The sequence below is a fragment of the Equus quagga genome, chromosome 3 (genome assembly GCF_021613505.1).
Source record: "Equus quagga isolate Etosha38 chromosome 3, UCLA_HA_Equagga_1.0, whole genome shotgun sequence".
Classification (NCBI taxonomy): Eukaryota; Metazoa; Chordata; class Mammalia; order Perissodactyla; family Equidae; genus Equus; species Equus quagga.
This window is the reverse complement of record NC_060269.1, coordinates 66,724,399-66,750,132: the sequence shown is the minus strand read 5'-3', so window position 1 is coordinate 66,750,132 and position 25,734 is coordinate 66,724,399. Positions and strand designations below refer to the sequence as shown.

At 42.5% G+C, this 25,734-nt stretch overlaps 1 protein-coding gene across 1 annotated transcript; it reads left to right on the top strand.

Annotated features, from left to right (window-relative positions):
• Positions 1–20,120: 20,120 nt before the first annotated feature.
• On the top strand, positions 20,121–24,614 carry NEFM (neurofilament medium chain). Its single transcript, XM_046657603.1, has 3 exons — positions 20,121–21,200; positions 21,931–22,055; positions 23,258–24,614. The coding sequence occupies exons 1-3, from the start codon at positions 20,121–20,123 to the stop codon at positions 24,612–24,614; spliced, it is 2,562 nt and encodes an 853-aa protein (XP_046513559.1).
• The last annotated feature ends 1,120 nt before the right edge of the window (positions 24,615–25,734 follow it).

Genomic DNA, 25,734 nt, shown 5'->3' with positions numbered 1-25,734 from the left:
CACATACCTGATATGTAATAAACATCACTGTGTGAGTGATTGAAGCAGATCATACGCCGGAAAGGCTTTGGTAACCAGAGTGACTTGACAGGAACAATAAACTCTCTTGAGTGCCTGAAGTCGAGTTTCCAACAGGATTCTCAGCTGCTCATTCTGCCCCTGACAAAAGGCAGCTTTCCTCTCTGCAGCCTCCTTTCCTCAGCTCTTGTGATGGACAACCTACCTGCTTTGAGCACTGGGGCAGTGTGAACAGAGGAGTCAGTCAGCTTGTTGATTAACCGCTGAGGGTACATCATGTTCCCATAACCTGAGAAGTATTTTTATAATGCAGAAGGCACACAGTGAACAAAATCATCTACAAATTTTTTTTTAATCCTCCTCTCTGTCTCACTCTTCTCCCCACTGCCTCTACCACATCCTAACAAACAAAGATCTCTCTGACGCACACAGCGGGTGAGGAAGGAGCACACACACCCTCCCGCACCCCTGGCATACTGAGAGCCATTGCTATAGACCAGAGGTTCCACACCCTGGATGCGCATCAAAGTCACCAGGGGAGATTTTTTTCAAAATTATGTTGATGCCCAGGCCAAACCTCAAACAAATTCAATCAAAATCTCTCAGAATGAGGCTTGTGGCTGAGGGATTTTATTGTGCAGCCAAGACTGAGATCCACTGTGGCAGACACGTGGAGAAACCAGAGTGAAGGGTCCCCTACCTCCTGTCCACATTCCCTCCAACCTAACGTGGAGTAAAGTGAGATCATAGATACTGCCATGCCTGAGGGCCCAGAAGGCACTGTGAGAACAGCACTGGCCCCTGCTAGGAGAGAGTGGTCTCGGATGCATCACAGGATAAGTCACTGAAGCTCCCTGAGGCTCACTCTCTTTATGAGCCAGGAGCACTTAACATGGCAGAGCTGGTAAACGGACAGAAGGAAATAAGAAAAGAATTATGTGTAAATTGTAAATGATCATGCAATTGGAAAGGATTGTTATGGGGAAATACCAGATAAATATTTTTAAATAATTTTAAGAGTAACTTTTAAATTAGTTTAGTGCTGAAATTGACTCAATATTTGTCACAGCATCTGTCAGAAGATTCCTATTTTTTAGTGTCTCAAGCCTATTGCCAGGCTCCCAATGTCCTCCCTAATCCCTTTCTTACTACCCGCTGTATTCCCAACTCTGTGACAACAGCCACTGACAATGTCACTGAGAAGGCAGAGTACATCCCACCACTGCTTCATTCAGTTATTTTACATCATCACAAACTCCCCTTATTTTCCTTTAATAACATTTTCTGTTAATAAGGTCCTAAAACTAACTGAAGCTCTTTATTCTAGTAACAGACTTTTAACGGCCCAAAGTAAAGAATCTTTCCTGGTGCCATTTCAGGCATCACCAACAAGCCAGTGAGAGAGCTGTTTCTGAATAAGGATCTGCTCTTGACCTCACAAACCATGCTGTTTGGGGACAGCAGACCACATGCAGAGCTGCCGGCTTAAGAAATCCTGATAGCATAGACTTACCACTGAGCCCACAGGCTGTCTTTGTCTTAAGCAAGTCAACTAGTTTAATTTTGAGATGTGCAATTAACCTAGAAACTAATGATACCAGCACTGCAAATGCTTACATATGTCATACAGGTTTTTATTTCTACATTGTAACTGTTTATAGGCAACTTTTTTGACCCTGAATTTCTTTAGTGTCAGATCATAAAATTATGCAAACTATGGAAGGGTAATGAAAAGACAGAAGACAGCTGACTGTAGTCTGAAATATGAGTGGTAAAGAGACAGCTTAGCATGAATGAAATGAGTCAAGTTGCTGATGATAGCAAAGGGGAGCTCCCTCCTCACATCTATGGTGTAATCCTACAGTAAAGTAAGTAACCTCTCATCTCAACCCCCAAAACTCTCACTCATGCTCTATCTACAAGGAAGAAAGAACCCATGAATGGTTAGAGAATTATCTAAATTGGGCTGGGACGAGCAGAGAAGGTTGAGAGGTGCTTGTTATCAACTATGTTTAGGGTTTGGTCTCCTCATAGTTTGGAGATACTGGTTTTTGTTTGTTTGTTTAATTGGAGGAATGTATTCAGCCAGAGTCATTCAACTTTCCGACGTTGTAATTAAATTGAAGAAAGTAAATCCATTTGGAAAACAGAAAAACACTATCCTTGAAAGCTAATTAAGTCTACTATTAAAATTGAGACATAATGTAGGCATATAAATAAGATCCAACTCAATTTCAAAAATAATCAGCAATAAAATAAAAAATTTCGGTGCTACTGAATAAATTGGCAAGATTTAAATGCAAGTGGTCCTATTTTCCAGTAAGACCCATTTTAGTTAGCGCCATGGTGCAGACATAGTCTGTGTCAAGGACGTCTCCCTCCTCCATTAGAATGGAGCCGCTAGAGATCTAGAGACGTCTTACTCACCTTTACACTCTTTACAGCTCCTAGTACAATTGTTCTCTATATAGGCTGCACATTTGAATTTCCTGGAGGATTTTTTAAAATAAAATAAAAACTGGGGCTGTGCCTACAGCCAACGCTGCCTGAAGGACCCAGATGTAGATATTTTTTAAAAGTTTCTCACCTGGCTCTGAGTTTCTAAGAACAAATATTCAGCCATTTCCTCAGCTGACTTTAAGGTAAACAGAGTGCGGTGGAAGAACGGTGGCTGCGAGGCAGGAAATCTGAATTCTAGTTTGGGCTCAAACACTAACAGGCGAAGTGACTTTTGGAGGCCTGAACTTTGCTGTGCCCCATTTCCTTATCTCTGAAATTATGGAGTTGGACTAAATAATATTTATTAAGATTGCTTCCAGCTCTCAATCTTCATTATTCTATTCAATAAATCAGCCTTTTTACAAATTCAGATTTGTCTTTCCTTAATGAGTCTGACTTTGAACTCCCCAGAGCTGAGACCCGACTTTACTCCAGCCCACATCTGCAGCTCCTACCACAGTACCTGGTGCAGAGCTTATCCAATACACATTTGATGGCTGGAGGGGTTACTATGTATCTGGTATTTATAGCAAAAAAATAAAACAGAAAACCTGGCTCTTCCCCTTGTCTACAAATGAGCAGACTTGTACGTAGTAGGTGAAGGTACTTAGTAGACGGATGTAATTCCATACACTCAACATCTCCTTTCTTTCACCTACCATCTACATGCAGGTCCTCTTCCGCCACATGCTAAACTTTGCGCTCCCCACACTGCAACTCAGAAGACAGACAGAAATGCTATATAAAGTAAACAAAACCCCATCTCTGGAATCGGAAGACAGGTATTTGGATGCCTGAATAAGTGTTTTCTAGGTGAGTAACCTTGAACAAGTCATTTGGCTTTTCCATTTTCTCATGTATAAACTGAGATCAGATGATCATGAATTTATTTTTTTTCCTAGTGCCAAGAACCTATAATTTGGGGAATAAGCAAAGCAAAGCTAACCACAGCTTTCTTATCGTCCAAAATTTTAACATCCAGTGGCTAACATTCTATGGAGATCAGAGACATAAATAGAAGCCATGCTAACATCAAGAGGAGTGTGGGGTTTTTTGCCCAACAAACAACAAACTCAGCAAATGTGAAAGAATGTCAAGAAGTCAATTACTCAGGCTCTCTTTTGCAGGAGGAGACAAGAACTTGGCAGTTCATTCGCTGTCCTGGTTGACATTGATGCTGTGGGGTGTGCTGCCTTATACAGAGTGTGCTGGTCCCAAATCTGCCTTGATGCTGAGGAAGTTTTTATTAACTGACAGATGCCTGTAGTGAGGTCCAGGAAGAAATTTTGTCTATAGTAAGACAGGACTAGACCACAGGTTTGGTATGAGAAAAAATAGGAAGTGAAGCATCAAATATGGCACTCTGATTTTAAGCAAAGGTAATTGTGGAAATAATGGTGACATTGACAAATAAAAGTGATAATAACAGATAGCAATAAATACTTAGTTTCAGGTATTTGAGTGTTATTGGCCAGCAGACCATCCTAGAGGAGACTTAAGCAGTTGAAGGTCAAGATTAAGTACTGCAAGTTCATCCGTGTCTCTATAAAGATGTAAAAACTCTTTTACAACTTAGTATCTCTAATTCACAGTCTTAAGCCAATAAAAGTAGGTTTTGAACTATTAAAGTGGGTTCCAGAATGTAAGCCAAGCTGTGTCCTCTATAAATCCAGATATACCCAAGTATATGTATATGTTTCTCCTACTTTGGTGCGCCAACTCTCTAACCCCTAGATCGACCAGAAAAGGAGAAGTCCAGATGCATAAGGCTTGTAGTATTCGGGGTTCACTCAAATCAAGTCATTGTTGGGCTTGTTGGGCTCCGGAAATTTCCAGATGATCTCCCAGCCTAGTGACCTTGAGGCAAATGGCATAATCCTAGGACAAGGGAAGCAGCGGACAAAAGGCTGTTATCAGAATGAAACTGAGGATAGAAAGCAGTGTGGGTTTGTGGCCAAATTGCACTTGAACTCATCACCCTAGCAGGCACACGGTGGTTCTACCCACCCAGATCAGCACACTGTAGAAGTGAAAGGAAAAATGAGCTCATCGAGAGAGAAAAGGACGTTTTCTGATAAATGAACAAGTGTAGGTAGCAATTCACAAACCAGGTGAAATCCCCATACACTTCTTCCCAGCCCACCCTCATGTCCACCTCTCCCCAGTCACACCCACTCCCACATTTGATGACATCATTTGACCCAGACAGAAGGACTTAGAAAGGGGCCAACGTTCCAACCATATAGGAAGGCACCAGGAAAATAGCATCTCTATTTTATTTCTGCTGTACTAATTCTATAGTACTATCCAGACTGGTGTGACCTGAGGAATCAGCATGAAAAACTGTCTGTTCTGAAAAGAACATGTGTTCCAATTCCAGCTCTTTGGTTTACCAGCTGCAATGAACTTCTTGGAACCTCAGTTTTCTAATCTATAAAATGAGAACAATGCAAACCCTATAGTGTCGTTTAGAGGATTAAAACTAATGTACATAATGTACATAGTACAAGTGACCTTCCTATACGATTGCTCCCGGCTACAGAGTGCTCCAGTGGCCATTACTCTGATGTCTGTCTCCACAGTGGTTTCTCCAGAACACAGGCCTGGTCTTATTTGTTTCTGATTTTCCAAAGAAGACCACGGTGTCTGGCACCTTGTGAGTGGAAATGGGATAACAGTTGCTTTGAGCTGTAGGAGGGTTCTATATTTAGCTGCTTTTACATTCTGAGGCAAGCCTCATCGATCATCTGACAATTTTCAGATCTATGCTGGACTATCTCTAGTTCTGCACCCTGAGGCCTGTGGGAAAGGCCCCCAGCTCCTAGCCTAACACTTTAATCATAGTAGGACCCGAATGAATGATAACTGACTAGTTGAACAAATGAATGTGTGAATGAATGAATGAACACATCTCTGTGAGGCAGTTTATGAAGATGAAATCATTTAAGATAAAAATCATTTAAGAAATTATTTGAGTAACAATGTGGCTCAAATTACCAATAACCATGGATTGAGAGGATGATTTTTCTTTATTCCAGTGACCTAATCAGTACCAGGTAAAGAAAGAGTCTAGGGCACTAGAAGAATTGAGGACATTTTTAATTATGAGAACTACTGGTTATCTCAGAACATGGTGAACAATTACAAACAGTGGAACAGGAGGAACAGCACACTAAAGGAAATGATTCCCTTATGAAAGAATTATTATGATAAACTGCGTGGAAAAGAATGGGATAAATAACAAATAACTCATCGTGTTTCTGGACCTTTCATTAGATTCCAGGGAGAAAGGCATCAGTATTTCTGGACTTCTCTACACCGCGATTTTTAATGAGGTATTTAGCATGACCCCAAGAGATTCTCTTGCATTTTTAGTAGCCTTTTATTCATCCACTTAAGAAAATGCTTCATTTTAACTCAGATGTGGACTCTCCTCTTGGTAGGGTTTTTTTAGAGAAAGCTAATTTCCATCTACCTAAGATCATTTTGTTGCACTTATGCCCAGATTCAATTAATCTCTCAAAGAACTTTTCAAGTTCAGCCTCTACCATTTAGTTCCATCAATGGGATCACTACAAATCAGTGGCTAATGAAAAAGGAGAGCCCAGGAATGAATTCCAATCCCCGCTCACTAACACTTCAAAATACTGTTTAATTATTCCCTACCTCACTCTTCCAAGTTGGGGTTAAAATACTTTTACATATGTGGCTCACAAAATCATTGTCACTGACAATGAGTCTGAGGGCTTCCAAATCTCTTTAGAAATATAAAATGTGATATAAATGCTTAATTTAAAAAATGACATGTGACACAGTTGCTATTTTTACTACCTGTCTAACAAGAACCCACACACTTTTTTTTAAATAACTGAGTTAGAAGCCAAGAAGGAGCCCAAGTTAAGATAGTGAACACTGCACTTTGATTTCAGAGATAATGCATGCTTGGACCCATCACAAGTGTCCTTGCCACCCAGGAATGGAGCAGATTCCTTGGAAAAAACACTAGCTTGGAAGGCCTCCCCTCTTAGACCTCCTCTGAAAACAGAGCTTCCAGCTCCCAGCACCTGTCCCCAACAAGTATCATCAAGTCACCAGAGGGCTTTTCCTCCCCTTCTCCTCCTCCGTGCAAATCCACTTAAAGGAGATACAATGCATGACTTTAACTGAAGCTCAGCAGCAAGAAAGATGGAAGGGGCAATCGATGAAATTGATGAGGGCCTGTAGTGCCCAGCATGTGGTATATACAGCACCTCAAGGTAAGGATTTTCCTTTGGGATCCAAAAGGTCAAAACTGACTGTTTTCTACATATTGAATAGAGGAGATCAGTGGGGAAAAAAATCTCATTTTTTTCTCCCTTCACTTTCCAGTTGACCACCTGATCACCAAACATTAATTGGCCATTGACTATGTATATAAAATGCTGAAATGCATAACCATCCCTGTCATTGTTCCCAGCTAAAATGTATACAGGTGATGTGGCTGTATGTCATCTTCATAAATATGGGAGATAAGCAGAAATATGGAGGGGAGCCAGGAGTTCTGCCAGTTGCCATTAGGACAAACCAGACACCTGATATGGCCACAATTCCTGGCTCTTGCCAACTCAGTTTAGATTTTCCTTGACCTATACTCTTGGCTTTAGGAAGGAGTTCCCAAGTGAACGACCAAAACATTAAGAAGACAAAAATCTACATTTAAGCAAACCTAACCAAATTTCCAACCAAAGGGCAAGGAAAAGACAAAGGTCAAAACACTATTTCCTTTGAGTCTAGGCAATCATAACCCTGAATCTCTCTTTTATTTCTTTTAATTCAATTTGTCTATTTACAAAGCACTTACTGTTACTTGCTATTGTTCTATGCGCTGGCAGGAGGTGGGGGAGGGAGCGAGGAGGGTAAAGCTAGATTAATGAGAAGTCTTTGCCTTTAATGAGCTGAAAGCCCTACTGGAAGAATAAGATTTATTCGATATGAAACAATAGGAGCCAGGATAATCACTAAATCCTGTGATGCCAACTGCAGTGCTGGGAGAACCTAAAGAAGAGGAGAGAGGAGGCAGTAAAGTTTTCACGAGGAGAAAGAAATGGAGTCGTGGTCCAGCAGACAGGATTTGAGTAGGAGCTGAGTCATGGATGAAACGTTCCGGAAGAACAGAAAGCCATAATATGAGAATTCTAAGCATGATTCCCTCTGGCCCACCCAATTCATTAAAATCTCACTTTTGGAACCCTCATGTGGTGGACAGCACTTTGCATTGACATTTCCAATCCTAGATCCGCCACTATGAGCCCTTTGAACTTGGCTAAACTGCAAAGCATCTTCGAGGCTCTATTTTCTTACATGGGATAGTGGTATCTACCCGGTGGATCTATTGAGATAATAAAACATGACGTGTACAGAGCTGGCTCATAGAAGAAAATCCAAATAACATTTATTTACATTCACCTTGGAGCACAGTAACAGTCATGTCTGTAGCAGAGGTTGTTATTTATCCACCAAAATTTATTCTCTCCTTCTTCTACCAAGGTGTAGCCAGGCCTGTGGCTACCTAGCCAGAGACTGCGCTGGCCGGCAACCCTGGCAGCTGCTTGATCCGTGTGACTTTCTTCCTATCAGTGGCCCATAAGAAGTGACATGTGCCTCTTCCAGGCCTGGGCTTGAAACGAGCCTATCACTTTTCCTGGCCCTGTGAGTTAGAACGTGGATTTGCCTGAAATTCATTTCCGACCATGCACATGAGGACATTGCTTTAGCAAAGAAACAATTTGCAAAGAACCTAGAACCCCCCCAAAATGACTATGTGGAGCAGAGCAGGCCACCTACCCTCCAGGATCAGTACAGAAAAGAGGAATAAACTTCTTCATTCTTTTAGTCACTCTCATATTGCGTCTCTTATTACATCAGCTTAGCCTTTTCACCTAACTTACGCGAGATCTCATTTATCCTTTGAAAAAGCAGTCTCTTTTAGGTAGATTAGATATTATCCCCATTTGACAGATGAGCAAACTAAAGCCATGGGAAGTCCAAGGTCACCTGACCGGTTATTGCTATCCTGTCACTGATTCCCAGAGTCTTAGTCTTTGCATGTGACAACTTTGTCACTTCTTATTTTGAGGTTGTGAACAGAAGAATCGTTTAGATTTAGATGTTGATGAAAGTTTGACAGGGTTGAATATTACATTTCAAATATAGAATCATGGATCTAGATTTTAAATTAAGCTCCACATTGCAAGCGGTTTTCATAATTATTGCTGTTATACATTTGTTGCCACTGTAAAATTTCAAGGAGCACCGGAAGATGTAATTGCAGCACAGAGTTCTGGAATCCAGGGCAGAAATGTTTGGCATTGGGGGTAATTTACACCCATAATGTAATTAAATAGGAGGCAATCTGCATTTAGATATGCACATTACAGTATTTTTTTCTGATTATAAAAATTTAAAAAAAAAAGCTCTGGCAAGCACAGGAGGTTTTTGAGTGTTCTGACAATTAATATTTTAGATAAATGACATTGAGAAAGAGGACTTTCTAATCCTTTTCTGGAGCCTTAGCAGTTTGCCAAGAAAATAATAAGCTGTCTGTGAAATATTTTAATATGAAGCACACTGTGATAAATAACTGTTTTTACCCCCACATTATTTTTGCTCAAATGTATTTATAAGTTTTATCTGATTCTCACCTATTGATAGCATCTGCCTATAAATAAAAGATTTTGAGAGGCATAAACCTAAACACATAAAATGGATAAGAATCCAAGTGTTATATTAGCAAGGAAATTAGGATTTAGGGTTATTGAAAAAGATTCATTGATTATATCCAATATTGTATTATGGTGAAAAGAGCACCAGACTTGAGACGGAACCCTTTCACACCTGAAAGACCTCAGCCAGGGACCCCAGTTCTCTGTGTCCCAGTGTCTTATTTTAAAAAAAAGAAACGTATAATATCATCTCACTTGGCTGATGTGAATATTAAGTAAGATGTTTAGGAAATGTGCTCAATATACAACAGGAGCTCAAAATACTTGCTAAGTTGTTAAAGCCTAAATATGGAGAAAGGGCTAATCTAATGGTAGCTACCATTTATTGAATACTAGGACCACTCTAAGAGAGGATACTAACGTCACCCCTCCCATACTACAGATGATGAAACTGATGACTGGAACGAACTGGTGGCTGTGTCTAAATTCACACGGCTAGGAATTGGTGATAGTAAGATTTGAACTCAGGGATCCAGATTCACTAGGTTTTGTAGGTAAGTACCAGGCTAGACTACCTCATCCCATAAAGAGGCTTCCTCTCCTGTATCTAAACCGATGCAACTTCTGATTGGTGCTTTGCCAGATACATCATCGGTGGCTCTGAGATAAAAGATTTGATCTGTATTCAAGGCAGAATGCACATTCATAAAGCTAAAGTTCATTATAAGTCAACAGGTAGCTCCTAAAACTGGTAACAAGAGAGGGAATGGAAACCAAAAATAAAACAAAGTGGAAGCAGTCTGCCCTCTATCATCCATCACTTGTTACCCCCAACCAGGCAACTTTCTCTTTCTCGTTGTGTTTGTATGCAAGAAACTTTCACGGGGGGAAAGAAGAGGGGTGTCCTGTTGAATACATTCACATACTTGTTCATTTGGGAAAAACATGTGTGTTATCTAGACATTGAACTATTTGCCTGAAATCAAGCACTCAACAACATTCTGACTGAAGAGGTTTGTGATCATCTTCGTTCTTTTTTACTGCCTAACCTGGTGAGCTAAAGCACATCAATTTCCTTCTCTTACCCAGGGCAAATCCTTGTCTCTCCGACAAGTCTTTGCGCTCTTCCTGGAGGGGTTATGTGCCATACTCATCTCAAACCTTTCCTAGTACACGGGGAGCACTATCTCATGCCCGCGCTGCGCCAGGCATTCTGGAGGTAAGGTTAGTCACTGTCATAATGATGGTAGCAGCAACTGTCATTTACTGAGAACTGTCAAAGGCACCAAGCGCTTTACATACACTATTTCATGTGATCCTCAAAATCACATTACAAAGTAGGTACCGTTATTATTGCTGTTTTACAAATGAGGAAAATGAGACTTGGCGTGGGCTGTTTGTCCTATAGAGCGGGAGTAGGGCCTTCCCTACCAGACAAGGAAATTCAACCACCTTCTCCACTTGGTTGCCTCGCAAACACCCCGGATTCAGCGTGTACAGTGTAGTCCAGCTTCCCCTAACCCCTAAATGTGCTTCCCCTCCCATGCTTTATGTTGTGGGGGTTGTGTTAGACTGGCCCCTCACCAGAAACGGCCACATCTTGCTCCTCTCACCTGTGACTGTTACTTTGCACGGCAAAAGAGATCTTGCAGATGTGATGAACTTAAGGATCCTGTTATGGACTGAGTTTTGCCCCTCCAAAATTCCTATGTTAAAGCCCTAGCCCCCAGTACCTCAGAATATGACTGCATTTGGAGATGGGGGCTTTAAATTTGTAATTAAGTTAAATGGAGGTGTTAGGGTGGGCCCTAACCCAATATGACTGGTGTCCTTATAGGAGGAGAAGATGAGGACACTGAAGAGAGACATCAGACACCAGACATGTGCACACACAGAGGGAAGACCATGTGAGGACACCCGGAGAAGGTGGCATCTACACACCAAGGAGAGAGACTCCAAAGAAACCAAGCCTGCCAACACCTTGATCTCAGACTCCTAAGCTCTAGGGCCACAAGAAAATAAATGTCTGCTGTTTAAGCTACCCAGTCTGTGGTCTTTGTTTTGACAGCCCAGGCAAATTAACACAGGTCCTAAAATGGAGAGATTATCTTGGAAGGTGGGGGGCAGGTCGGGGAGGGTGGCAATGTAATCACAAAGTCTTGTAAGAAGACTTCAGGAGGGTGAGAATATGAGGAGGAGGAAATGTGAGATGGAGCAGAGGCCAGAGAGGAGAGCAGGTGTGTGTTGCTGGCTTTGAAAATAGAGGAAGGGGCCGTGTGCCAAGCAGTGCAGACAGCCTCTAGAAGGTGGAAAAGGCAAGGAAATAGCTTCCCTCATATCTATCCCAGAAGGAACATGGCCTGGTCAACCTCTTGATTTTAGTCCAATGAGACTGATTTTAGACTTCTGACCTTCAGAACTGTAAAACTATAAATTTGTATTCTTTTCAGCCACCAAGTTTGTGGCAATTTGTCATAGCAGCCATTGGGAACAAATACAGGGGATTACATCAACATCCACCTGTTTCTCCAAATCCCGTCCTTTCTATTGAAGTCCCTGCCTTTCCTCATCCACCTTTCTGAATTTACACCTTCCTCTAAGCTCATCGCCTAATCTTCAAACTAATTTCCCTGCTTCCAATCCCTTTCACCCTCCAAATATTCTGCTCCCTTCACTCAATATGATTTTTCTAAAATGTTCTTTAAATGCTTCGCTGCTCCTAATAGCTGTAAGATGGATTCAAAGGGCCTGTCTTGACATAGGAAACATTTCATGGTCTCTCCTCTGCTTCCACCTCCAGCCTGGGCTACGTGTCCCCTATCTTGTCAACCTTGGATATGCCCTCTTTCTATCCCGGGCTACACGTTTCCCTCTCTCCAGCCTAGACTGTGTGTCCTTCTTTCTCCAGCCTGTGCTGTATGACTCCATATTCTCCATCCTGGGCTACATACTCTCCTCTCCAGCTGGGCTACATGCACCCCTCATCCTAGTCACCCGTCATCCTTTGAGGACACTATGCTTGCCCTCACCTCGATGACTTTTGTTGCTTTTCCCCCTTCCAGACCTAGGCACTTCCTACCATTCCTCAAAACTCTTCTAAGGCATCACCTCCTCCAGAAAGCTCTCCCTGAGGCTCTTCTACCCTTATCACCAGTTGGTTGAGTTGCTCACCCTCCACGTTCCTGTGACACTTTGTTTATCTCTAGCATTGCTAGAGACAGCAGCCCCGTGTTCCCCCATGGTAACTTTACCTTCCTGAATCCTCCTGTGTTCATCCAAGCTAGGATTCTGTCTTTCATGTAATTCCTCAGTGTTCACCACAGTGCCTGATATTGAAGAGACTAGTGTTGAAAGAAAGTTTTAGGGAAAAAGGTAGAACTTTATTTACTCATTCATGCAACAAATATTGACTGGGCACTCACTATCTAGAAAACACTGTGGGCCACACAAATGTGTCTAAGACTTGGTATCTGCCACTTAGAATTTTAAGTTTAACCAGAGTGTTGAGATGTTATTTTAATGTCCAGCAGGTTGTAGTACCCAAGTAGACCACAAACACTGAGCTTCAGAACTGAGAGGAATGATTTGTACCTGGAAAACACAGACAGGATTTGGAGAAGTGGAAGTTTCCTAGGATCAGGTCATGCGAGTACAAACGAGACTGGCGACTCAAAAGCAGGAGGTTCTCATTAATGTGATGTGGAATCTTCAATAAACACCTCATGACATGAACATGCCCCTTGTTCAAGAAGGCACAGAAGTGCCACTCTTATGAGCTTCCAAGGAGGCATCAAATGTCCAAGGTCTATTGAACATGGCAGAAGAAAAGGACCATGTAGACTAACAGAAGGCAGGAGAAAACACAGCAAATTGTATTAAATGAGTCACGGTGCCTAAGAAAGAACTTTGATCATTAGGCATTCAGTTCCTAATAATTTTATGTAATCCAAATCCCGATTGCTACTGTGACTAATACAGGATACATGTTATTTCTTTTCAAGGTCAAGTTTTGTTCAGGAAAAATGAGAAACAATTCTCTTCCTTGACCCTATGTGACAAAGCAGAAGCCAAAGCAGATTTATACAAATGAAAATAAGGGTGAGTCAGAGCACTACATCCCATAAATAACAAAAATGGATTAAGGCTGACTTGTCTCCAGGCAACCTGTATAAATACAGTCACATAACCCTGATTTTAGTATATAAAATAGATGATCAAGAGATTCACTTAAAATTATTCATGGCTGTCTCTTTACTCTTTTAATAGATTTTAAAAGCTGCTTCCTTGCCAGTGGTCTCATTGTAAACCTTCCCTGATGAAGACTGCAGGCCAAACTATTTCTTATGCCAAGATTCAAATGGCTATTACTGGATCTCTCAAAAGTAGATTTAGTTTAAAGAGTTTGACATCTACAAAAAAATTGTGAATACATACTGATTAAAAGATTTTTTTAAGTGTATGTAAACATATAGCTATATCAGTAAATGAATTATATGACAATAAATTAATGTGTAGTACAGATTAAAATCTCCTAAAAACTAAACCAAAAGTGCATGTAAAAATGAATGATAGATACTAGATAAAATAATAGATAAATGATTAGGGATGTTATCTACAAATCACGGACCAGAATGAATGAGTTAGATGTCCTTCAAACTACAGAGAAAATTAATTTAGAATAAAAAAATAACAAAGACAAGTAATTCAAAGTTTTCACTTTTAACATCTTTAATAAAGTTACAAACCAAGAAATAATGTTCACCTGAGGAAATATTAAAATGTTTTATTTTTATATAAATAGAAAAAAGGCAGCAGAAGAATGCATAGATTATGTCCTGGATGTTTTTAACATGACCTAACAGTTAAACAATTAGCTTTTAAATGAGGTTTTGAAGATGAACTGCACAGCCTTCCAGGTGGCATTACATGGGGTGAGGGTCTTCCTCCCTCCAGAGTCCGATATTCCTAGATTCATATCTCAACTCCACCATTTCCTAGCTGTGTGTGGTACTTAACCTCTCTGTGCTTGCATATGCAATTGCTTTATCTACAAAATGGGGATAATAATAGTGTCACCTCAAAGGGTAGTTGTGATAGTTAAATGAGATAATCCAGTAAACTCTTGACACCCATTAAGCAGTTAACGAGTACCAGTTATTGTTATTGATATTACTAATATCTGCCTGCTTTTATTTTATTTTTTCTTTCTGATGGAGACTGGATTTGATGCCCCAGTAAAGGAATTTTTTTAATGTTAGCGCTAGTATTAGAAGATCTGAGTTCTGCTCATGGCTCCACGACTTACCAGACGTGTGGCCTTAGACAAATCTCTGAACGAGTTTCACCAACTGTAAAATGGGAACAATAATTTGTGTTCTACCCCTAGTGTCTACCCCTATTGGTCATGCTACATGAGACAACATAGTTTTGTTTTGTTTTGCTTCTTTTATATAAAGCGTTATTCACATGTAAAGTCTGATGATGGTGATGATGATGATGATGATGATGGCTTTGGGATTCAGGGTACCATTTAAGTGTAAAGGAACACAGTATTGATTACACTAGGCCAGATTACAGGTCACCACTTCTGACTGCCACATCACCGCCTTCAACGTCACAATGACACTCCTCTCAATAAACAAGCAGAGAGAGAGGCAAACAGAAAGAAAGACAGAGAGACAGAAATTAATGCTCAGACACAGTTAGACTTTTCCTGACCCATTATCATTATTATCATATTTTAATTGTTATTTTTATTTTATCATTCTTGATCTAAAGGGCCCTGAAAAAATTTTTTAAAGAGGAAAATGAAAGTCAAATATTTGGCTAGAACCCAGGTCTCCTGGCATACAGTACCGATTTCCTTCCTCTAGCATAGCAAATTACATATTCAGATATATTTATTTTACAAAGCAGGGCAGAGAATTACATAAACAGAAAGATTTCATTTATATTTACATCACAGAGAAAAAGCTAGAAGAAAATGCTTAAATTATTGTTTAGCTGCATTTCATAAATTTCTACACTAAGTACATGCTAATTTTAATGAAAAACGTGAGCAAAATGTCTAAAATATATGATGTTCTTGGCAACCTAAGTGAAAAGAGATAGCCATGCTAACGAGCCGATTTTATGAGGATTATGAAAGAATACCATTTTTGAGAATCACTGAGATTGTCAAGAAAGAACCCAGTCGTGGGGCAGTGAGAGTTTAAATTAGGTGGTGCTTCTTTCTGACTCTGTTTTATGTTTCCGAGTTTAGCTCTCTTCAGAAATTTGGTCCAAAGATAATAGATCATTGATCTGCTCTAATTTTACAAAGCTCATTTTAACTAAGAGTTTCTAATAAAAGAATTATGTTTCTTCTTAAGTCAGACTTTGGTAAGCTTGGGATAAAATATGCTATAAATATTACATGGCTGCACTGGTGCAAAGTTATGTGCAATGCAGTGTTTTAAAAATTCAAGTGCATATCATCAAGTTCTGCCACTTAACAGATAAAGCCAATGTGTCCAATTAAAAACATGCTGAAAATGAATACAGCAGTACTGTTTTATTATGCATCTACTGAACTTTATTTTTAGAATCACTTTTAGCAAGGCTATCTTAAATACTTTTTGAAAATTCTAAGTCCTCCTCCTCTGGCTTTCACAGAACTGATTCCAGTGGTGGGGTGACGGCATTACACAGCAAAAACTCAGCAAGCTATGTTAAAGCCGAAGCTAAATCTTTCCCTCATTAAACATGAACATTTCAGATACAGAACTGATTAAGTTTATATTTGGAACAATGTAAGGATATGAAACGTTTTTAATTTTTTAAATACTTCAATTAACTTTTCATAAAAAGCCATTGGCAGAAATATAAGGCAATATTCAATGAACAGAAATATTTGGCAAGGGAAATAAACACCATTTCAGAGCTTAGTGTTAGAAAAAGGACACTGTGGTTCAGGTGGACTTGTTTTGATTAAAGACAACAGGGACACGTACGTCCCAATTTTCCTGACAAGAAACAGCCTTTCTCCCCGAAGATATTTTTTTTTGCTTTCAAGATCCGAAATCAAAAAGACCAAAAGTCAAAGCTGCTTTCAAAGTTTGACTTCCCAAGGCTCATGTAGAAATAAGTATTACAGTTTTCATTTTCTTTATGTTCCCAGTCCAGGGCACTAGTCCCTAGCTTTCTACAACAATAACCTCTTAAATAATTAGCAAAGGACAATTTATAAATAATCATTCATCATGAGTTCTAGAATAAGATCCCAAGCAAAAGGATCAGGTTCAAGTCATGACAGCACGTTGGGAGAAAGGACAGATCATCTAATCTTAGACAGATTCAGCCTACCAACTTGACAGCAGTGTCTTCCATCCGGAGCATCTTGCTTGCTGCCTGGTTCCCACATCCCATCCTCCTTACATCTTTGTGCATCAAAAAAGTGTTCTTTAAAATGTAAGGAAATACGGAAAGAAGAAAGAAAATGCCCAACTCCTTATCTTTCTAACCTTATTTTTTGACCCAGTGAATAAACCTCTTATGCAAAGGATATTTTCTCCATTATCACTAGATAAGACCTCGAAATCGCTATCTCAACTACAAAGTTAATCTTGAACTTTACCCACCGAAGGAACACATGCATGCTCTGTATTCCCCTATGAAGTGATTCAAAACACACTGCAGCTTATGGTACAACAATCCAGAGAGAATTTCATTAAAAATATCTTACATCTAAATGTTATGTGTAACTTCCCTATTTGGAATAAATTATAAAAGTATCATAGCCAAACTCAACAGTGTTGTAAATTCAGATAAATCCTCATGCTTATTTTCTCTCTTGTTAACATTTTCAGAAGATTCCGTAGCCGTCATGTCATTAGGGTAAAAAATGCAAAACCTTACATTTCTTTCTATGAAAAATATTAGTGTGGTAAATGTTCTCCAAAAGTATGAGACAAAGAGAGAGAAATGAATGCCATAGCTCTTATTTTAAAAGTTTTTATACTAAATTCCCTGACAAGCATAACCTTCAAGTCACCTTCAGAAAGAGCGATTAAAGTGAAAATTCTAATATAAAATAAAACATTCTGCTAAATGTGGAACCAGATCAATCATTTTCAAGTCATAGGAACCTTTTTTCCTTAATAAGACAAGTGTTGTAATTCTCTGGGTTATCCTGCTGTAGCCACACCGAACAATACTTCATGTGACATTGAAGTTACAGATTTAAGCTACAGGCACTAATTAGATTTGGCCTGAGTAATTGGCCGTTATTTTGTTTGTACGCAATGCTTTCCTCCTTCTGTAACCAGCTGGAAGCTTAACAATTTCTGAGCTAGTTTAGATACGAGGCAAAACAGGTTAATTATGAAGTTAGACATGTGTTTCCTCGAAAATGTCTCTCTGCAGAGTCATCTCATTTTCAAAGCCCTGTAGAAAACTAACAGCGGCAGCCTGCCCATTAACCATTCGCTCTCATTGCAGAAAGTGTTTTCAATGTTGTATGCAGGGTGAAACTGCCAAGAGCTTTTATATCTTTTAACAAAAGCAGGAAGCAATAAGTAACTAAGGCATAATTACTACATAATTCACATTCCGTCCTAGCAGAGGACGTCTTGCCGAGTCCAGTCTGGAGACTGGCAGGACTTTACAGAAGGGCAGAGAATTTTCTTTCTCTTTTCTTTCATTTATCCATCCGAAACCAGAAAATCCTGTTTTTACAGTATTCCCAAGTCAGTCCCCTCACTCTATCACCTGTCTCTCCCAGCAGCTGGAGACAGGGGCTCTCCTTGCCTGAGAGACAACCCATCACTCAGCAAACTAGAACATCCTCCCCCAACACAGCCTGCAATGCTGCAGTTGCACAGTAACGAACCAAAAGTAACTCCCTAACTTAACCCCTTCTATTTTAAAACACAAATGGGCCAAGAGACCTTATAAGAATGAAAATCTCTAGAAACCCAGGCCTTTTCTGATTACTTACTGACTGATATGACCTTGTCATTTAATCAGACAAGGACTAGAGAAAGCATGCTGTGAAAATATATAAGTTTAGGGTCTCTACTTTTCACAAGCAGTGGTTTCTTCTCAGCATAGCAAGCATTTCACGTGCATTCACTGTGCCTGTGGCCCCAGAAAACATGGTCATTAGTCCTGCTTTCTGCTCTTCACTTTGTCACGCAGTATTCTGAACTTTTTTACCCTGAATTTCCCCCAACGCACTATGCAAAAAAGAGGGACATTTTAACAGCTAGCAGTGCACCAGACAGCAAGAAGTCTGTGTAGATTCCTTGTTTAAGTAAACATGTTTAAAGATATGGAAAATCTATTCCAAATCAATCATTAAAATCCAAATGGGGAAATTACATTTTAAATGGAGGAAAAAATAGCTGGTTTTATTCAAGGTTGTAGTGAATCTGGTTGGCAACTTTTAAATTAATTTTAAATTAATTTACATGCTTTTCAATCATCGCAGCTGCATACAGGGAGTACTGTACAGAAAGATGACAAGGCAACTGTTTGTGTTCAAACTTATCATAAACTATTTTTCCCTGGACTTTTCATCTTAGCAGATTTCAAATTCCCCTCTTCAAGGAATATTTGACCTTCAAATTTCAGGTCCTGTATGTCTTGATTTCCTGCACCCATCATATGTTAGAAAACTCAAACTAAGCTACAAGTATATTATTTGTTACCTAACTTCAATGAATTTTAGTTGTTTGCAAAATCTGCAATCTGTCCATTGTGCCAACCCCGCATTGCAGAGAAATCTTAGCGTGCGATTCCCGCTTGGCTCCTGCAAAGAGAGTCACTACAAACAGGCTTTAACTGCATTTACTCAGAGACAAGAGGGGGAAGGAAACCCCCGCCAACCTGACAGGCAATGCTGGGTGAGAAGCCCGGGGGCAGCTGACGCTCCAGGCTCGCCGGCCTGGGCGCTGTCCTTGGTGCTGCCGGCGCCATAGCAAGCACAAGCGCCTTACCTTCTGCCCCTGCGGAAGCTGCGGACGTCCCCCAAACGTTAAGTAGAATGTAGCGCCATATCCCACTTTTAATACAAATAACTACCCCGGCCCATCCTCTTTGTACCCTTCCCGAAGCCTTCAGGCCGACCGTTGCTCAAAGTCTTTTTGGTTTTTTCTTCTAGGCCCAACTCCTCTGCGCTCAACTCGGGCTGCTTTAAGACAAGGAGTGGGGGAAGGGGAGGGAGGCAAGGGGAGATGAAGATGAGGATGGGGGAAGGGAGGAATATAGGGGGAGGGGAGCAGGGAGAAGAAAAGGCCGGGAGAAAAAGGTCGGGAGGAAGGGGCTCAGAGAGAAGGGCAGAGTGAGTGGGACTAAAGTCTTAAATAGGGAGGGTGAAGAGATGCCAAAAAGAGGAGGAAGTGATTACTCACAGAAGATGGGTAAAGAAAAAAGTAATGGAGAAAGAGCAAAAGAAGAGAAAGCCATGAGGACAAGAGCTCAGAGGGCTAAAAAAAGAAAAAAAGGACAAGAGGGCCAGGGGGTCGGGAGAGCTACTAAACAAAGAAAGGGCGTTGGGTGAATACTCGCACCGAAGGTGTAAATGCAATCGGAAGATGAAGAGAAATGGAGAGAGGGGACTTGAGGGGCGACAAGTGGTCTGGGACCGAAAGGAGAGCTGGGGGAGGGGCCGGGGCCAGGGCTGCAAAGTCCGGGGTCCGATGCAGCGTGGGCCCACGTGGAGCGGGCGCTGAATCACTGTAGGCTGTCTTTACCCCCCACCCCCCACCCCATCCTCCCGGCCCGGTGCCCGCAATCCCCGCCTCCTCGGCCGCCGCCTCCACGGGGCGGGGCCCTGGCCCGGGACCAGCCGCCGCGGCTATAAATGGGCTGCGGAGAGGCCAGCAGAACGCTGTGACAGCCACACGCCTCAAAGCCGCCAAGATGAGCTACACGTTGGACTCGCTGGGCAACCCGTCCGCCTACCGGCGGGTAACCGACACCCGCTCGAGCTTCAGCCGCGTTAGTGCCACCCCGTCCAGCGGCTTCCGCTCTCAGTCGTGGTCCCGCGGCTCACCCAGCACCGTGTCCTCCTCCTACAAGCGCAGCGCGCTTGGCCCGCGCCTCGCCTACAGTTCGGCCATGCTCAGCTCCGCTGAGAGCAGCCTCGACTTCAGCCAGTCCTCGTCCCTGCTCAACGGCGGCTCCGGGCCAGGCGGTGACTACAAGCTCTCCCGTTCCAACGAAAAGGAGCAGCTGCAGGGGCTGAACGACCGCTTCGCGGGCTACATCGAGAAGGTGCACTACCTGGAGCAGCAGAACAAGGAGATCGAGGCGGAGATCCAGGCGCTGCGGCAGAAGCAGGCCTCGCACGCCCAGCTGGGCGACGCGTACGACCAGGAGATCCGCGAGCTGCGCGCCACACTCGAGCTGGTGAATCACGAGAAGGCTCAGGTACAACTAGACTCGGACCACCTGGAGGAAGACATCCACCGGCTCAAGGAGCGTTTTGAGGAAGAGGCACGGCTGCGCGACGACACCGAGGCGGCCATCCGCGCGCTGCGCAAAGACATCGAGGAAGCGTCGCTGGTCAAGGTGGAGCTGGACAAGAAGGTGCAGTCGCTGCAGGATGAGGTGGCCTTCCTGCGGAGCAATCACGAGGAGGAGGTGGCCGACCTGCTGGCCCAGATCCAGGCGTCACACATCACAGTGGAGCGCAAAGACTACCTGAAGACAGACATCTCGACGGCGCTGAAGGAGATCCGCTCGCAGCTCGAGTGCCACTCCGACCAGAATATGCACCAGGCCGAAGAGTGGTTTAAGTGCCGCTATGCCAAGCTCACCGAAGCAGCCGAGCAAAACAAGGAGGCCATCCGCTCCGCCAAGGAAGAGATCGCCGAGTACCGGCGCCAGCTGCAGTCCAAGAGCATCGAGCTCGAGTCAGTGCGCGGCACTAAGGAGTCCCTGGAGCGGCAGCTCAGCGACATCGAGGAGCGCCACAACCACGACCTCAGCAGCTACCAGGTAAGAACCGCGGCTGCGCGGCCAGCCTGCGCCAGCGCCAGCGCCGCGCGCCCCCGACGCTCAGGCACGCGTCCCGGCGCGCTCTCCGCCGCGCTCCCTGGCGGCCGCTGGTCAGTGCGCGCGCGCGCGCGACGCCGCCCCGAGTCAGACGAGCAAAGCTGCCTCACTCCTCCCCAGCCTTTCCACACCCCTCCCCCACCCACCATGCCGAGCTCCTGAGAGCCCTGACCTTTTTCAAAATGTGCTTGTTTTCCTCGGTAGTTCTGTTTTGCACGCTTGTACGTTTAAAGTAGGAGGTATACATGCGCGTAGTTGATAAAGCAGCAACTTCAGGATAGCTTGTGCAGAAGGACATGTATTCTCAAACTTTTCCGGCAGTGATGGAAAGAATTCTCAAAATTGGCCTTGACCCACAAAGTTCAGATGGGAAGAGTCGGGTCAGCCGTGGGATTTCCCCGCGCATGTTTGTTTCCTGCTGACATGTGTTCTACATCCACTGGTCTCAGTGCGCGATGTGCCCCGGAAGTGTCTTACTGTCTTATTGATCCTGATTATTTGTTTATTTGAGAATTCCTTAGTTTTTTTTTTTAAGAGGAGAGGGGCTGGGTATCCTCGAGGTTTGCAGAGCTGGAGGGAGTCTGGGGAGGGGAGGAAGAGGGAGAGGGTAGCAAGTGGTTTGCGAAAAAAGCTGCTGTTTAGAAGGGTGAGCCTGTGACTGTGTCTGTTTCAGGACACCATCCAGCAGTTGGAAAATGAGCTTCGGGGCACAAAGTGGGAAATGGCTCGTCACTTGCGAGAATACCAGGATCTCCTCAACGTCAAGATGGCTCTGGACATCGAGATCGCTGCGTACAGGTTCGGTGCTCGCTGCAGATGTGGCCGAAAAGCTAGCTGCGTTGCAGAACGCTCACTTCTTTTAAGTTAAAGCAGACAGGTTGCAGGAGTCTTAAATCAGCGCCTGATTTTCTTTCCTAATTAAAAAGAAATTGTTCTAGAGAATTGTAAATGTGGTTTTACCGCTTTTCATACAGCTTTCAAAGTAAACAGTTGCAATGAAGTTTTGAGGGAGAGCATCGATTAATTTCGGTGCTTATGCTTAAATTTATTTTAGTAGAAAAGGTTTTCCACATGTTTGGATGAAAAACGGAATATTAGTTTTTAATATTTCATCTAGTGGTTTCAGCTTTCCAACTTTATAATGTCAAGGACAAACTCCAGGAGATTCAATTTCTCTGTTTCTCCCTTACAGCTTTCTATTGCCATCATCTGGCTGAGAAGAGATACAGATGCATACATGTGTATTCTATGCTATTTAGACTTACGTCTATGGATCTACATATACACAGCCAGAGAGAGAGAGAAGAAAAGAGCTTATAGGTCTACTGACTGATATCACCTTGCTGTTGATTAAGTTCATAGGAGAAAATCCTTGGCTAAACAGTTTTTCTAACTACCAATAAGGTTATTATAATATTACAAGAATAAATTGCCCTCAGAGCTGTCTCTCTTTTCAGGAAAGCTGAATAATTATATTAAATCGACATTTTATGATTAAAATTGCAGCCCAATTTATAGCTTGATACACTCATATTAGCACCTAGCTATGATATAGCCTAAATTCTGATATATGCTAAATAGTTTTATAAATTTTTTGAAAATTATATTTGCTAAAAGAAATTTAGTATATATCCTGAAAATCCAAATGCTCAAGAAGGTCACTGAGGGTTTTTAGCTGCTAGGGACCTTTTCAGCATATTCATGTTGCACCAAATGGACCGCTGCAGAGCTGAGATTTGGTGGCTGGGTGTGGCTGGTGGACATTGGGTGTGGTGAGTTACTGCAGGTGGCTGACTGGTGGTCCATGAGAATCTGTCTCTGTCACTGAACGTGACACAATATATCACTGAAATGATAACACATATTCCACTGGCTTGACGGAATCTTTTATTTCTGTGACTCTATTTAGTCAAAGGTATCTACTGCATTACCCATAAGGTAACGAAGCTCAGAAGGCCCAATGAGATTTTAATTATGTCTTGTCTTCTTTCTCTCCTTAGGAAACTTCTGGAGGGTGAAGAGACCAGATTTAGCACATTTGCAGGAAGCATCACTGGCCCGCTGTATACACACCGACAGCCCTCAGTCACAATATCCAGTAAGATTCAGAAAACCAAGGTAGAGGCTCCCAAGCTAAAGGTCCAGCACAAATTCGTCGAGGAGATCATAGAAGAAACCAAAGTGGAAGATGAGAAATCAGAAATGGAAGAAGCCCTGACAGCCATTGCAGAGGAAATGGCAGTTTCCGTGAAAGAAGAGAAGGGAGAAGAGGCAGAAGAAAAGGAAGAGGAACAAGAAGCAGAAGAAGTTGTAGCTGCCAAAAAGTCTCCCGAGAAAGCTGCTGCGCCTGAACTTAAAGGAGAGGAAGAGGGAGAAAAGGAGGAAGAAGAAGGCCAAGAGGAAGAGGAGGAGGAAGAAGAGGAGGGCGCCAAATCAGACCAAGCGGAAGAAGGAGGATCTGAGAAGGAAGGCTCCAGCGAGAAAGAGGAAGGCGAGCAGGAAGAAGGAGAAACGGAGGCTGAAGGTGAAGTTGAGGAAGCTGAAGCTAAGGATGAAAAGAAAACTGAGGAAAAGGGTGAAGAAGTGGCTCCCAAGGAGGAGCTCGTGGCAGAAGCCAAAGTGGAAAAGCCAGAGAAAGCCAAGTCCCCAGTGCCCAAATCGCCCGTGGAAGAGGCGAAACCAAAAGCAGAAGCTGGAGCCGGGAAAGGTGAACAGAAAGAGGAAGTGGTGGAAGAAAAGAAAGAAGAAGCAAAGGAAGCTCCCAAGGAAGAGAAGGTAGAGAAAAAGGAGGAGAAGCCCAAAGAAGTGCCAGAAAAGAAGAAGGCGGAATCCCCAGTCAAGGAGGAAGTCGTGGAGGAGGTGGTCACCAAATCCGCAAAGGTGAGCTTGGAGAAAGAGGCCAAAGAGGAGGAAAAGCCACAGCAGCAGGAGAAGGAGAAAGAGAAGGAGAAAGTGGAAGAGGGAGGGCGTGAGGAGGAAGCCTTAAAGGAATCCAAGAAGGAAGACATAGCCATAAATGGGGAGGTGGAAGGAAAGGAAGAAGAGCAGGAAACTAAGGAAAAAGGCAGTGGGGGAGAAGAGGAGAAAGGGGTTGTCACCAACGGGCTAGACGTGAGCCCAGTGGATGAAAAGAAGGGGGGTGATAGAAGCGAGGAAAAAGTGGTGGTGACCAAAAAGATAGAAAAAATCACCAGTGAGGGGGTAGATGGTGCTACCAAATACATCACTAAATCTGTAACCGTCACTCAAAAGGTCGAAGAGCATGAAGAGACCTTTGAGGAGAAACTAGTGTCTACTAAAAAGGTAGAGAAGGTCACTTCACACGCCATAGTAAAGGAAGTCACCCAGGGTGACTAATATTTGAGTCCATTGCAAAAGGTTAAGCCATATGACAATTTCAAAATGCATGTGATTGACAGCTTCAAAACAGAACGGGTTCTCCCATGGGGGCTCCAGACATTGTATTTTACTTTGTGCAATATGAGGGGACTGCATGCAAACTCGGAGTGCTCCCTCCTCAGGCTTTGGGGCATTCAAATGCATGATATTGTGTGTACTGGGGGAATTGGCCAATTTCCTAAGCTGTTGGAAGGGGGGCACTCGGGGGGATGTCTTGAGATGTATTATGCAAAGAACCAACTGAGCCAAAAATAATAAATGAAACACAGAACTCTCGTAGCCTTAAGAAAGAAAGCTATATATGAATAATTATGTTTACCTCACTGGTGCATTTAAAATGGACTTTCGTTCATGGGAGAACCTCGTTGACATGCACAGTTTGCAGCCTTTCGTTGATTGATGTTAAATGTCACAGCAGTACTTGCTCAATAAAGGTCATATTGGAAACATAGTCGATTGTTTGGTGTTATGTCATTTCAAAGTGAAAGCGCCACTATCTCACCCTTTCTTTCCCTTGAATAGATTCTTTGGGGGATTATAAGCGACCTGCAAGTCTTCTCACTATTTCCGAGAGTGATTCCTGGGAAAACATACTTGCCAAAAAGATTTTCAGGTGTCAAAAGCTTTACTTAGCCCAACATTCATCCCAAAATTTTAAAATTATATTTTTAGAATAAAAGCATCAAATGAAAAGGTAACATTGGTGGGATAGAAGTCTTCCATTTCTAGGTGTTTCAGTCCCACACCAGGACTCAGAGAACCTCAAGGTGAGAGGGACAATAAAGGAGGCATAACTTGCTCCTTGGAGTTGGGACTCAAAGGACCTCATGGATTATAACAATGTGTCCAGAAGAAGCGGGACTGAAATCACCAACAGTGCTAACAAGAAACATCCGGACTCAGATGCACGGTTCTCGTTTACACACACACACACTCACTCACTCACTCACTTACCTACAGCACTGATTCCTGATTTGGTTGACAGAGACTTAGACTTTCAGTGTTTTACTCATTGGGGAAAATAAGGTCAAAAATAAATAAAATACTTCACATAGAAAAAGAAAAACAGGATTCTCTG